This window comes from Pygocentrus nattereri, chromosome 15 (assembly GCF_015220715.1).
Source record: "Pygocentrus nattereri isolate fPygNat1 chromosome 15, fPygNat1.pri, whole genome shotgun sequence".
NCBI lineage: Eukaryota > Metazoa > Chordata > Actinopteri > Characiformes > Serrasalmidae > Pygocentrus > Pygocentrus nattereri.
This window is the reverse complement of record NC_051225.1, coordinates 7,111,834-7,127,890: the sequence shown is the minus strand read 5'-3', so window position 1 is coordinate 7,127,890 and position 16,057 is coordinate 7,111,834. Positions and strand designations below refer to the sequence as shown.

The 16,057-nt window shown below is 39.0% G+C and overlaps 1 protein-coding gene across 3 annotated transcripts; it reads right to left on the bottom strand.

Moving 5' to 3' along the window:
• Nucleotides 1-1,669: 1,669 nt before the first annotated feature.
• tal1 (T-cell acute lymphocytic leukemia 1) lies at nt 1,670-15,720 on the bottom strand. 3 transcript variants are annotated; one of them, XM_037545521.1, is made up of 4 exons: nt 15,565-15,720; nt 9,184-9,817; nt 6,669-6,790; nt 1,670-4,261 (listed from the first exon to the last, which is right to left on the bottom strand). In XM_037545521.1, the coding sequence occupies exons 1-4, from the start codon at nt 15,623-15,625 to the stop codon at nt 3,834-3,836; spliced, it is 1,245 nt and encodes a 414-aa protein (XP_037401418.1). In that variant the 5' UTR covers nt 15,626-15,720; the 3' UTR covers nt 1,670-3,833. The 3 variants fall into 3 exon arrangements, with proteins under 3 accessions (XP_037401418.1, XP_017556789.2, XP_037401419.1); XM_017701300.2 differs by having other exon boundaries at nt 6,699-6,790; nt 15,565-15,719; XM_037545522.1 differs by lacking the exon at nt 15,565-15,720 and adding an exon at nt 15,316-15,520.
• Nucleotides 15,721-16,057: the final 337 nt, after the last annotated feature.

The following is a 16,057-nucleotide window of genomic DNA, read 5'->3' as shown; positions in this document are numbered from 1 at the left end:
AGACTTGTGCACAGTGTGGTGTTTATACCCCAGTGACCCCTGACCTTGTTATTCATTTTAACCCTCTGGGTTCCACAACACACATCAGAAGATCATACATGACTCATTTCCTGAGTTATGAGCCTGTGAAGAGGGACTGAGAAACACATTGTCTGCATGTCACTATGTGTAATTGGCAGATTTGTGTTTTCATCTACATTTTGTGTGAAACTGAGCAATGGACACTCAGGAAATCATTAAGGCCTGACCCTTTATGCCAGAAACATTAATTCTTCATTCAGATGATAGTGATGCTGTGAAATGGCATGCAAAGAGGTGGAAGTTGCTGCAGTTGTGTTGGAAGGTAGCGATGAAGATGATGGAAAGTTTTGTTTTTTCCAATATGTTAAACTCAGCAAATAAATATAAATGATGCGCTTTGTGTTTACTCCCTGTAGATGGTGTATTAGCTTATTTTCATTTGAACATTAACAAATCATGTCATTTGACCTGGGAGGGTTCAAACTGTGTAAGTTGTGTAGTTGTGAGGGGCAGTAAGTGAAGTGTGGGTTCATATACAGGGCCTTAAAGAGGGCTGGGCACTGTCCTAAATGTTTTCAGATATATATAGTATTACAATTATTAATACAGTAACTTACTCAGAGTACATCTAGAATGCACACTGATAAGACATATGGGGGGAAACTCTCCTGTTGTATTTTTTAGCAATCTACACGGTTCCTTGCTGACACTGGTTCACACTTTTCTTCAAAAATTCATGACCTGAGCCAACAGTTTACCATATCCCAATTACAAAGTCTTACAAATATGACTATAAGGTGGTTAGCTGTGATTTTCAGTTAATGATGTAAGTAACTTGCCATGAAACACATGAATGAATCCAGTACAACACCGGTGCTAAGCTTACCTCTCGTGAACATGTGTAAGGAGATAATCTGGCCCTGAAGTTGAAAAATTGAAGGTTTTAGGAATTCTTAATATGTCTTGTGAAACCATAGCTTTACTTTGTCAGGTTCACAAAATTAGCAGAATGTATGAATAAAATAGCATATAAATATTATCTGTAATACTATAATACTATAATTCATAATACTATCCTATCCTGTGTCTGAGGTGACTGAACAAAAAATGAAATGTTTGAAACATGATGAGTCAGTCCTTAGTGTCCATTGGTCAGTTTCATGCTAAATATAGACAGACACACAAATCCACCGATTACATATATGTATGTATGTATATGGGTGTGGTTGTGAGTGTGTGGATGTGGGTGTGAGTGTATGGATGTGGGTGTGAATGTGTTGGGTGTGAATGTATTTTGAACACAAAATGCAACTTGTACTGAATACAAATACATTTGTGTCCTGGATATGTATTCCCAACACTGCCCCAATCCCAGCCCTGCCCTTAGAGCATCTGTAATGTAATGTAGTAACATACTAAAGGCCTTATGGTATCTCACACACACATACACGTGATTAGTTAACCTGAAGTGACATAATGAAGAAATGAAACAGGTTCTAGCTCTCATGAACAGATTCATGGCACTTAATTAAAAGCATTTATCATACGTTTTATCTTCCCTTTTATATTTTCAATTAGACGGTTGAGTGCGGTGCACTTGAGGGGTGGTGAGGCTTATTCGACTTCAAACCAAAAACACAGCACACGCTTTCAAGTTTGCTCCTTTTTTTATTCTTTATTTCATTTTCTATAAAATTCTGTAAGATATAACGTTGCATATTTTTATAGATAGATTTCATTTTCACCTTACAACAAAGGTCTTTCTACTAAATATCACATTAAAATAACATTTTTTGCTGTTGTCGGTGTTCAATACACACACACAAAAAAAACTGAATTAAAGGTACCAAGACTGGTTACTCGACAGTCTGCGGAAAAAGCAGATCAAAGTCAAATACAGTGATAAAACACTTACTGAGCGATGGAGGGAAGAAAGTGGAGGAAAGGAATGAAACAGAGGAGAAGATAACTAATTAACTCATTGTACCATAATCACGATGGGAATGAACAGTACAGATGTGTGGGGTTCTGCTTTAGATACAGATCTACTACATTAGTTCATTTCGTTATGTACACTCGGAGCATCGCGCTTGTACCTCTTACTGCCGCAGCCCTCTCCCTTCCATGTCTTTACACGTAGACGTGTGTATTTTGTCAAACAATAAAGTAATACTCAAACGCCATTCACAAAATGGCCAGTGTTTGTCTCCAAATAGCATTCGTTTAGTTGCTATTGCCAGCGTGGTCATTAACTCAGAGCATGGCCCTGTTATGTACAGAAAGAGTTTTAACAGTCTCCAACATAAACGTAACAGCAAATATCTAGCTCGTTCTATCGTTTCCCCTCATACTTCTCAGCTAAATGTACAAACGCTACAGTCCAAAATTCTACAAACTCGCCTATGGTTCCTTAAAGGAGAACTTCATTGATTTTTTTCAAAATCTATGGATATTTCAGTCATTAAGAAAGCCATTCAGAGAGGTTTTTGATGGGAAATGCTTCATTCTAGAGATCTCAAAATTGTTCACAGTGGTGGTGATAGGAACCAGACATCTGAGTTTAATGCCCCTAAGCACTCAAACACAGCCCACTACATTGCTTTACAAAATTTTGCTGTTCATTTTTGGCCTAAAACATCTTTTATAACCCTTTAACATTCTAGGCTTATTACATCCAAAGGGCTAATTATTCAGTAACTACACTGACTTTAATGCAAACTAATTGAGCTGTTCTTAGGTTATAAAAGCGTGTGATAAAACTTTGGGCCTGTCGCTAAGCCGATGGCTAGTAAAGAGGTTGGTGCATTTAGGATGATAGAATCTTTTTTTGCAGTTGCCACCAGAAAATGTGTAGCTTCAATGGTCATTTTGGATCATTAATAAAATGTTTGTGTTGTGGACATTATGACCCCTGGTTCCCATCACCACCACTGGAAAGAAATCAGAGCCAATACGTTTCTCTACAGTGATCTATTTCACATCAAAACACTTTGTTACCATCTCAATGATTGAATTATGCAGCAGCATTGAAAAATTGCTGGAATTCCCCTTTAAGTCTGATTGACTTCGGCCAAGGACATTTCCCCTGGGCTGTCTTCTTCACCACATTCCAACAGCATGGTCATCTAGTGTACCTGATCAAATGATGGGCTTGAAATCTAGAAAGGGTACCATTCTGAAAAATCTGGCCTTTTTGAATGCTTTCTTTGCTTCGTGTTTAAAATCCCAGCTGGGATATTTGCTTACCACAGCAGCAAGCACCTAAGTCTACCATTATTATGATTCTCGATGTACCAGTGTTTACCCATAGGGGGCAGCATCCAGCATGGAGATTGCGTAAAATGTGAAGAAATAGGGGCAAGATAAAAAATCAAGTCAACACACAAACAGGTCCGTTAGCCTTCCATGATGGACCATCTGGGCCCAGTGTCTGACCCTCAATACACAGTCTCTTCGTCCAGCAACGTCATCACCTGGGGTTTCAAAATGCATCATAATGCATCAACTTAAAGGTGGCGATTTAACTGCATTGTTGTTTTGTAATGTTAGAATCAGTTATAAATAACTAGGATGATATTCAGAAAATTATGTGCTCAGTTTTTGGGCAAATTAACTTATCTGGCTACATCAAATGTTATTTTTATTGTTTATATTCCATTAAATCCACTTCCTCCAGTTGCATTTGCGAATTCAGTTCAATATGATTCCGAATCGTACCAAGAGAATCGAATCATGGTGGAATCTCAGATTTTCGTGATGCATCGAATCACAATCGAGGCGAATCATGAGGCCTGACATCTATAGCCCCACAGTCATCGCTGGTTGCTTCCATCCAGGGGCACTGGTGGGTGATGCAGGCCGCGTCCGGTGGGCGATGAGTCCTGCTCCTCCGTGAAGCTCTCTGGACTGCCGTCTCCATCCAGCAGGCTGCCGCAGCTGGAGTTTGGACTCAGCATGTCCTGCAGCAGGTCCTCCCTCACTAGGCCGCCATCCCGGGCCTCACGGGTGCGCGCCCCTCCCTCACCACCCACCAGCACGTCATCCTGGTCGTTCAGCAGCTTGGCCAGGAAGTTGATGTACTTCATGGCCAGCCGCAGGATTTCGTTCTTGCTGAGCTTCTTGTCGGGCGGGTGTGTGGGGATGAGCTTGCGGAGTTCGGCGAAGGCGCCATTCACGTTTTGCTGCCGCCAGCGCTCGCGGCTGTTCGTGAAGATCCGCCGCACGATCTTGGGCTGAGAACCTGAAAAGCAATGGAAAGGCTAGTCGTGAGTGAAGGCATCTGAAGGAAAACACATTTCAGAAATAGCCAGCCATTCGGACTCCTCACGTATGCCCAGTTTTCTGGATTTTTACTTCCCAGTTCAACAGGCTCATTATGAACCCCACCAGCAACAAAATAGCCACTCTTTATCTCTCCTCATATTTGTCTAGTTTCCTATTTCTGGTCATCACTCTGGTCCTGGATGGCCTAAGTCCAGTACAGTTTGGTCATTCAACTCAGTGATTAGTACCAGGTTTAGTTGGAACTATATATATATATATATATATATATATATATATATATATATATATATATATATATATACACATTTAAGCAGGTTTCATCACCCATTTTCACTTCTGATTTTCTTAGGACTGTCACTTCTCATTTTTAAATCAAAACATGTCATTTGATTTTGCAAACGACTGTAGTTACATAATTACTAGTTACCAAGTTACTGGGAAAATAATCAAATGGTGCTGGACACTGTCTGTCCAGGACTGAAGGTGGGTTGAATTTGATTCTTGGTTCCCCTCTTAAAATGATCACTTTAACATTCATGGACCTGCCAACAAATCCATAGATGTCCATTTCTTACTCATATAATGTAATAATGACATTATGTTCTATGTAGTTACTGAAGAGAAGCCTTGATGTGGATATCCAAGAAGTCAAAGGGGGTTAACTACTCATTCTGAACCCCCAAACCAGCTCAGCCAAATCCTCACAGCTCCTCCTTTAGCCCGTTACTTTATAACGACATTTGTAACAAATCAGCATCTTTTACAGCGGCTTGTCTCCGAATGGCTGACTGATTTAACAGGACGTTCTCGGCGAACACACCTCTGGTGCCTCCATCCTCCAGCTCGCTGATAGATAAGCCCTTTATCTCAACCTATTTAGCAAAGAATTAATTAACCTTTCTATTATCTGTGGCATTTTACATTCAATTATTCGAGCTCGTTCCTCATCCCAGACAGCTCTTTAGGAACAGAACCAGCTCTGTCTCACATACAACCGTACCTTAATGTAACGGTGGGCAACTTAGCCTGGACCTGTTCTTAATCTACAGGATAATGTACCTTTTTTTAAAATAAAACATGACAATATTTATGTAGACGAGGCCCATATAGGTACAATGTGGTGGTACTTTTTACATTTTACACATTCTGCACATTATAGTTCATGTTTGGCGTCTCTGTAACCTTTTCTAATCCCTCTTCCTCGCCTCAGCACTCTGCCTCGTATTTGCATTTTGATGGGACACCAGCAGCTATCTGTGCCACACACACTGCGCCTTTGGGGCTCTACCCGCCGTTAGCTCTCTCGCCGCTTCTCCTCTTTATCGCTCTTTGTCTCAGAGCAACATTTCATCAATTCTCAAGAGAGAGAGCATCGCTTTGTGTACAGCCTTTAAAATTTATAGGGCCACTGCAGTGATCTGTATTTCCCCAATGCTAAATATAATAAAATATTATTGTAATTATACTATTATGGAGTATCTATAACTAATACTTCTGAAATTACTATAGAATTACATAGCAACTAACTACAACACAAGCGATAACTCTTTAGAACAACTACATGTAAATTAGACCATGTATAGGTATTGAATTTAAATGGAGCTTTATTACAATTCACTTTTCCAGAGTGAATAGCTTTAATAATTATGTAATTACTATATAATTACATAGTAACAAGCTATAACAGGACTAGAAACAGCGATAATTCCTCATAACGACTATACATAAATTATACTGTGTGTATATAGGTAATGAATTTAAATGAAGCTTTATTACAATTAACTATTGCAGAGTAACTATAATTGTGTAATTCCTATATATTTACATAGTAACTGTCAATAATTTTGGCATTTGTATGGTAATAAAATCAAAGCGATACTACATTGAACTAATAAACCATAACTATAGTTAAGAATTGTGTAGTAACTATAATTACTTAGTGAAAAAGTATAATATTGATTAAAATAGGTGATTATTCCCTACTAATTATAGTTTGTATATATATATATATATATATATATATATATATATATATATATATATGTGTGTGTGTGTGTGTGTGTATAATGACATCTATATGCTGATGAAATTAAATAAAGCTTTTTACAATTCTATTAGAAATAGTAATAATGAATAAATTTTAATGAATAATAATGTATCACTTTCTCTGCATCCATTCATTGTTATGTAATATGTTTTGTAAAATCCGCCCGTTTTCCTTGCAATAGAGTAAGTGCTCTTGCTGTGTGATGGCTATGTTGAGTGATAGGATGGATGGACAGAGGGATGGAGGATGGATATGAGCTTGAATGAGTGGAAGAGATGAAGGTAAGAGAGGAAGTCACAGCCAAAGAGTGGCTTACCATACTTAGAAAGATCTAAAATTGTCCTACCATCGTTGATCTCAATCTCATACGGTGCTGGTCTGCGCTTCACGCGGTGGCTGGGATACATCCCATACTGCTCCGCTTCTCCAGCAAAGCCACTGCCGACGAAAAGAGAGGGAAAGCCTTCATATTACTATAAAACATCTTAGGAAATCTGATTCCAGTTCAGTAATTAAAATGAGAATTAGGATGATTTCCTCTACATGCTACAGATATATATCCAAATGAATGTAATTCAGCAGGAGTTGGGGGGAAAAGCACAAAAGGACGAGGCAGATTTCTGGATGCTTTTTTTAAAATAAATTAATGAAATAATGCATTCATGCTGCAGCATCTCAGCTCACAAGCTTCATCCTTCACAACACCGTAGCGAGAAAATAATGACCCGCCTTCTCATTTTAATTGACATCTTGCTTTGAAAAAGGGTTGGTTTTTGGTTTTTTTGGTTTGGTTTAGTACTAGGAGCAATGAAAGTATGAAAATTTAAGTATGTAAATGCAGAAGGTCAAAAAAACTGACGACTGTGAAATAAAAAGGGGGAAAATCATCCTGGTATGTAACAGTATGAGGACCAAATATAAAAATATCAGAAACAAAATATCAGAAAAAAATCCTGCTTTCATGAGAAAGACAAAAAAAACACCCCCCCCCCAAAAAAAAAAATCCACTAAACATAAAAATAGAAAAGCGGTCAGGCATGCAGGTTGGAAGAAAAAAAATCCCATTAAAATGCATTTGAAAAGCATCCAAACATCAAAGCCCACCATCTAACCCCTAAAAACATGATCAACTCTCTAAAAATACCAAATCTTAAACATTCCTAGGAAAGCATTCAGCTCTGCAGTGAGGAGGATTAAAATCCCTAAAGACACCCAAAAGCTAAGCTCCATAACCTCTCATTTAAAATCCAGAAAACATAAATCGAACATCTCCCACAAACAGTGTGTTATAAGCATTAAAACCCTTTAACTATGAAAATGTGTCAAGACCAGCTCCTCCGAAACGCAGGAACAGCATCAGCCGTTACTGTGTATGTTAGTGAAACATGCAGGTATGCAGGTCCTCAGCTAAGCTTTCTATACAAGTCTCACCCACTAAACCCCGTTATATAAGCAGTAAGCATTAAATATCAACATTTACTCACTAGACATAGATTGACCCTAATAAACCCTAACATTAAATCACATCAGCAAGACCCCCACATCATCTACCCCATAACCCATAAAATAGAATTTTACCCTCAAACCTCATCATCTGTTAAAAAAGACAATCTAAACCCCAAACCAGGACAAAAACAGTGTTTCAGAAAGCCTAAAGAAATCCCATCAGCTGTTCATTATAATCCACCTTTTACATTCTAGACATCATCAAACCATCTAGCGCAAACAGTATAAGCATTAAAACAAATGAATTATGAAAATGTAGGAAGACCAGCTCCCTCCAAAATGAAAACGCATCTGTTACCCATAATCTACACCCCAAACCCTTCATCATCTACACCTAATCTCAACAGCATCTAACCCCCAAACCAATCACCTTGACCCCAGTCACAACATCTAACCCCCAAACCCATCATCTTAATCCCAATCCCAACATCATCTATACCCAATCACAACATCATCTCAACATGACCCTAACATCATCTAAACATCAAACCCAACATAATCTGACCCTAAAATCTAACATCATCTCAACTCTAAATTTATCATGCAAACTCAAAACTGTTGATCCCAACATCATCTGACCCCCAAACTCATCATCATCTAAACCCAATCCCACCATCATTTAAAACCAATCCCATCGTCATCTAAACCCAATCCCATCATCATCTAAACCCAATCCCAACATCATATAAACCCAAACCCTTCATCATCTATGCCCAAAACCTTCATCTATACCCCAAACCTTCATCATCTAAACCCAAAACCTTCATCATCTATACCCCAATCCCAACATCATCTAAACCCAAACGCTTCATCATCCAAACCCAAAACCTTCATCATCTAAACCCAAAACCTTCATCATCTAAACCAAAACCCATCATCATCTAAACCCAAACCCAACATCATCTAAACCCAAACCCAACATCATCTAAACCCAAACCCTTCATCATCTAAACCCAAACCTTCATCATCTATACCACAATCCCAACATCATCTAAACCCAAACCCTTCATCATCTAAACCCAAACCTTCATCATCTATACCACAATCCCAACATCATCTAGACCCAAACCCAACATCATTTAATCCCTAAATCTAACCATCCAAAACTTAAACCTAACATCATCTAAATCCAAGCTCAGACCACCTAAATCCCAACACCGTATAAACCTAAAACCCCTAATCATCTAAACACAATCCCTACATCACCTGCTCCTCTCTTTTAAACTTACAGCTAAGCATCATGAAGCATCACCGAATCACCAAACATGATCAGCCATCACACGTCTAAATGTGAGCCCCTCAATCCCATCACCCCCCTCTCTCACCTGTGCCCGAGCGGCTGCGCCATGGTGCCGTAGAGCAGCGCGCGCGCTGGGGGGGGCAGAGCGGCCGGACTCAACTGCACCATCCGCGCGGCGCGAGGCTCTGAGCGAGGCAGGAGCAGCAGCAGCGGCGGAGCAGGAGCAGGAGGAGCAGCAGCAACAGCAGGAGGAGGAAGAGGAGGAGGAAGAGGAGGGCCAGGGGGCGCACGGCTCTCACACTGGAGCCTGCTGTCCTCCTCCACAGCCTCGCCTTTAATACCCCCCACCCCGCCCACTGCTGCCCCTAAAACTCCGCCTGCTGTCTCAAAAGCCCCACCCACTCCTCCTCCCCTCTGCAGGATGACGGTGTCAGGGCTCTTCCTCCTCCTCCTCCTCCTCTTCCTCCGCCTCGCCGTCCTCGTGCCTTCCTGTCTCTCACACCCCTCCTCCTCCTCATCCTCCTCTTCCTCTCCTTCTTCTTCTTCTTCCTCCTCTTCCTCCTGCCCTCCCCCTCTACATGCCGGTGACCCCCCTTCCTCCTCCTCCTCGCGCTTCGGCTTCTCCATCATCGCTTCAGACTCCCAGAAAAATGCACCACAATTGAAAAAAAAACAAGCGATAAATCCCAGCGGTCCAGAGCGAGCCCCGCGCGCCTCACCTTAAAGAGAGAGAGATTTATTTGAGTATTTTACCGCGGATTTCTCTTTTATTTCTATATTATACAGTATTGATATATTGTGGATGAAAGCGGCGCGTAAAAACGGCCGCGAGCGCAAAGCGCTTCACTGTAGCTTTTAGTGTCTGCATTTTATATCATTTAATATGATTGATGCAGTATTTCCTCCCCGTCCCGCTCTGTCTCGCGCACTGCAGCCCGTGCAGAGCCCCGTTCAGACCTGCTTTGGGCCATTACGCACGCGGACACGCTGACCTGCATCCTGCTGGCGCTCTGCTTGTGGCCAAAAATAGAGAAAGCAACGTAAAACCACGCTCTAGTACACGCTATTACGTCATTGAAAGAGTGGCCGAAGTAAAAGTAAAAGTAGCCAAAAAGATCCTCCGTGAAACTGCAGAGGAGCTCCCGCACATCCAGCCTGTACCAACGCGCTGGAGCTGCGCTGTGCATGCGCTGTCTGACATGAAGGGTCAGCGCAGGTCCGTTTTTCGTTCATCAAGGTACAAACAACGTAGCCGCACCTCAAAGCTTTTAAGGTCTGATTGTGCACCTTAAAGAAGCTTCTCCAGGTGAGAAGTTCATAACCGAATGTTTTAAAAACAGAACAGTAATAAAGTCCTGGAGGCGAGACGGGGTGTGGAGTCAGTACAGCTAAGAACATATCATCTCAGTGGATTACGGTTCAGCTACGTTCCCTGACTAAAGGTACTGAGATGTACCACCGAGGGCCCCCCCACCCCAGTGAATACCTTAATTTCTGAGAGTGTAGGGATGCGCTGATTGGGCATTGTGCGATATTATCACATACACATCTGCTGAGAAACAGTTTCATAGACAGAACCCAAACGATCGGCTCCGCAACAATAAAATAAAACGTGATCCGTCAGATCTAAACGCATACTGATGTTTTAAAAGCAGTGATCTGCCGATAGTGATGGAGTTCTGATATACTGATACACCCCGTGCTCGTTAAGCTTTCATTATTAGATGGAAAAAATGGTTCATGATTCTTGTCAGTTCAAAGCACTATTTTGAAAGGATTGACAAAAATTCCACTGAAACAGAATAAAATTAAAACAAAAAAGGACGTGAATTGTGAACGACCAAAACGCAGTGTGTGGATAAGTGTGTGTGTGTGGGTGTGGGTGTGTGTGTATTTATATATATATTTATATAAATATAAATATATAAATTATATATATAAATATACATTTATATACATTTATATATATATATATATATATATATATATATATACAAACGCGCATATATATATAATAATATATATATATATATAAAATATTATATATATATATATATATATAATATACACACACTGTATGTATATATATATATATATATATATATATATATATATATATATATATATATATATATATATATATATATATATCCTCCAGTGCAATTACAGTGTAATTTGGAAACCATGTAAATATTATGAAGTCACATTACTCAGAGAGAGGCTGAGGAAACCTGCCTCATATCAATACATTTATAATCACGCGTGAGTAAATCTGCCCGAGTTAAATGCTTCTCCGGTTCCTCTGTCCCGTGTCGTGTTCTGGTCAGGGGGACCGGGGCTGTGTGTCTGACCGCTGTGAGGCCAGTGAAAGGCTGCGCTGGTGCGGAGTGAATGAGGGATGGTGAGAGTGGTGAAAGCGCTCGTGCCTGTCTGTGCTGACCTTGGTGTGTCATATCATTATAGTGGGGCTGTTACTAAGGGTTTAGATAAGCTTCCTCAGCTCGAGCTGCTTTATCTGCCCCAAACAGCGCTCTCTTACCCCTCACCAAACACATTCACCACCACACAGCTTCCCGCACGGCTCAGCCTCGCGCCGCTGATAACATTCAGCCTCGCTGCTGCTCATAATCACAATAACGACCATAGTGTTCATAATAATGCTGATAAAGAGTAACGAACAGCCTTAATAATAATGTTAATAACACCAGTAATGCTGTGTTAATAATAATGTTAACACCAGTAATGCTCATAGTGTTACTAATAATGTTAATAACACTAGTAATGCTCAGTGTTAATAATAAGGTTACTAACAGTAGTAATGCTCAGTGTTAATAATAAGGTTAATAACAGCAGTAATGCTGTGTTAATAATAATGTTAACAGCAGTAATGCTCATTGTTAATAAAAATGTTGATAACACCAGTAATGCTCATAGTCTTAATAATAATGTTAATAACACTAGTAATGCTCAGTGTTAATAATAATAATGTTAATAACACCAGTAATGCTGTGTTAATTATAATGTTAACAGCAGTAATGCTCATTGTTAATAAAAATGTTAATAACACCAGTAATGCTCATAGTCTTAATAATAATGTTAATAACACTAGTAATGCTCAGTGTTAATAATAATAATGTTAATAGCACCAGTAATGCTCATAGTGTTAATAACAGTGTAAAATTAGTCATGTTCATAGTGTTAATAATAATGATGTTAATAACACTAGTAATGCTCAGTGTTAATAATAATAATGTTAATAACACCAGTAATGCTCAGTGTTAATGATAATGTTAATAACACCAGTAATGCTCATAGTGTTAAGAATAAAGATGTTAATAACACCAGTAATGCTCATAGTGTTAAGAATAAAGATGTTAATAACACCAGTAATGCTCATAGTGTTAAGAATAAAGATGTTACTAACACCAGTAATGCTCATAGTGTTAATAATAATGTTAATAACACCAGTAATGCTCATAGTGTTAATAATTAGTGTAAAATTAGTCATGTTCATAGTATTATGTTCATAATATTCATAATGACAATGGTGATCATTTTAAAAATAAAAGTAATGCTCATAGCTTTCATGTAAACAATGATGCTAATGTTCAAAGTGTAATAACAATGCAATAATGTTAATATTGACAGTAATGTTCATGGTGTTAAAAATATTTTTATTAATGATAGTAATGCTCATGGGCCTCATGTTATTAATGATAGTAATGCTCATAGTGCTCGTTATTAATGATAGTAATCCTCATAGTACTCATGTTATTAATGATAGTAATTATCAGTGTTCATGTTATTAATGATAATGTTCATAGTGCTCATGTCATTAATGATAGTTATGTTCATGGTGCTCATGTTATGACAGTAATGCTCATAGTGCTCATGTTATTAATGACAGTAATGCTCATGGTGCTCATGTTATGACAGTAATGCTCATTGTGCTCATGTTATTAATGATAGTAATGCTCATAGTGCTCATGTTATTAATGATAGTAATACTCATGGTGCTCATGTTATTAATGACAGTAATGCTCATGGTGCTCATGTTATTAATGATAGTAATGCTCATGGTGCTCATGTTATTAATGATAGTAATGCTCATAGTGCTCATGTTATTAATGATAGTAATGCTCATGGTGCTCATGTTATTAATGATAGTAATGCTCATAGTGCTCATGTTATTAATGATAGTAATACTCATGGTGCTCATGTTATGACAGTAATGTTATTAAGTAATATTTAGTAATGTTATTAATGATAGTAATACTCATGGTGCTCATGTTATTAATGATAGTAATACTCATAGTGCTCATGTTATTAATGATAGTAATGCTCATGGTGCTCATGTTATTAACGATAGTAATGCTCATGGTGCTCATGTTATTAATGATAGTAATGCTCATAGTGCTCATGTTATTAATGATAGTAATGCTCATGGTGCTCATGTTATTAACGATAGTAATGCTCATGGTGCTCATGTTATTAATGATAGTAATGCTCATGGTGCTCATGTTATTAATGATAGTAATGCTCATGGTGCTCATGTTATTAACGATAGTAATGCTCATGGTGCTCATGTTATTAATGATAGTAATGCTCATGGTGCTCATGTTATTAATGATAGCAATGCTCATGGTGCTCATGTTATTAATGATAGTAATGCTCATGGTGCTCATGTTATTAATGATAGTAATGCTCATGGTGCTCATGTTATTAATGATAGTAATGCTCATAGTGCTCATGTTATTAATGATAGTAATGCTCATGGTGCTTATGTTATTAATGATAGTAATGCTCATGGTGCTCATGTTATTAATGATAGTAATGCTCATGGTGCTCATGTTATTAATGATAGTAATGCTCATGGTGCTCATGTTATTAATGACAGTAATGCTCATGGTGCTCATGTTATTAATGATAGTAATGCTCATAGTGCTCATGTTATTAATGATAGTAATGCTCATGGTGCTTATGTTATTAATGATAGTAATGCTCATGGTGCTTATGTTATTAATGATAGTAATGCTCATGGTGCTCATGTTATTAATGATAGTAATGCTCATGGTGCTCCTGTTAATGATAGCAATGTGCATAGTATTAATAATAACACTGTTAATAAAAGTAACGATCATAGTGTTAATGAATAATTTCTATAATGCCTGTAATGTTAATAATATGTTATTTCTCATAGTCATGATCGTAGTGTTAATGTTAATAATATTAATAATGACCACCATTCACAGTGTTAATAATAAGGTTATTAACAGCGAGCTGTTTGAGAATTGCAGTTTATAGAGTTTCGATTGTTTAAATGTGTAAAATAATTTATTTTATTTTACATTCTTATTATTATTATTATTATTATCATTATTATTATTATTATTATTATCACTCGGTCTAAAATACTGAGATCACTTCTAGGTGAAATATTTTGCATCCAAGTTCATTTTTAAATGAGCTTTTTTGTTTTTAAATACTGAATGTGAAACTACTGAGAAATATTTTAAATGACACCAATTGAAATTTTAAATACGACTTTAAAAAACATTTTACGACGACTTTTATTATAACGGTCTGAATATTTCATGATAGTCATAGAAAATAACAAAATAGATTCTCTTTCTGTGTGTGGGTGTTAGAATAGACTGCTGCTCGAATCCCAGAGCTGCAATAATAATAATAATAATAATAATAATAATAATAATAATTCGGAGCTGCAGTAATATTATTCATTATTATTAGTAGTAGTAATAGTTTAAGCCGCTGAGCCTCCGCTGGTGTAAAAGCTGGATTTCGCTGCTGCCGCTGTTTTAAAGCCTTTCCGGCTGCCCGGCTCCGCTCAGCCATGCTTCTCTAAAAGCCGCCCTGCGTTAGAAAAACAGCCTGGAAGTCCAGGTTTCACACAGCCGCGGTCAAAGACGTCGAGAACTCGATCGATAATCGAGTCGGTTATGAAGCCGAGACCGTTTGGATTGTCGTTGTTTTTCCCCGTGACTCTTTTTCCTCGTTTTCCCGAGGCTGTGCGTGTTGGCGGGGCTCGCGGCTCCGTCTCACGACCTGGGAATGTTCACGTCGGTGTTTAAAACACAGAAAAAGAAGAAAAGACGACGGACTGACTCGAGTCACTGCGCCCGTTAGCCGCTGCTCATTTCTACACTGGTGTTTAGTGAAGCTGCTGAAAGGAAGCGGAGGCTGGGAGGATACGTACCGAGGCAGGAGGCCCTTCAGGCGTCCGGCAGACGGTCTGAGTGATGAAGTGGTGCCGAAAAAGGGAAAATAATAATGAGGAATAAAGAGCGTCTTCCTCTGAAAGCGGGTCTCCCGCGCGCGCAATTACGCACAGCGCAGCAGAGAGAAAGTCCGGGCTGAAGAAGCGGAGCGTGCGCACGCTTACACACGAGTGTGTGTGTGTGTGTGTGTGTGTGTGTGTGTGTGGGAGCGCGCGCGTTTCTCTTACCGTGCTCGCGCCGTGGTCGTGTTAGTGCCTGTGTGGAGCCATTTTGTGGAGGGTCATCCATGCGCCTGAGCTTTTAGAGCCTCTCCGGCTCCGCGAGGGAAGCAGCTCCATATAATTGCACATCACGTCCAGCGGAACAGCTGCAATGTGGCCGGCAGAGATAAGAGCCCAGAGCCCCCTAAACCCATTATTTATGAAATGATTCATTATTATTTTTATGCTTTTTTCACATAATCGAAGGCAAAAAAAAGAGAAAATATAGACTTATACTGTGAATGGGATATGCATGGAAAATAAACTCAGCAGAATGAGAGAGAGAGAGAGAGAGAGAGGGAGAGAGAGAGAGTTGAATGTAGGGATATAGGTAGGCATGTAAAACTGCTTCAGGGCTCAATCAAAAAATTAATTAGCAGCGGAGAGAGATGAGAGCCACGTGTGGGCTTGGGCTGAGGGTTTGGTTTAGTTTTACACTTTTCAGCATTTTGTGAAGGGA

Coding starts and splice junctions, on each gene's coding strand:
- tal1 (XM_037545521.1), bottom strand. CDS start 15,625: ATGGATGACCCTCCACAAAATGGCTCCACACAGGCACTAACACGACCA. Junction 9,818..15,564: donor ACGACCACGGCGCGAGCACG/GTAAGAGAAACG, acceptor TCTCTCTTTAAG/GTGAGGCGCGCGGGGCTCGC. Junction 4,262..6,668: donor TTTAGATCTTTCTAAGTATG/GTAAGCCACTCT, acceptor ATTGCTTTTCAG/GTTCTCAGCCCAAGATCGTG.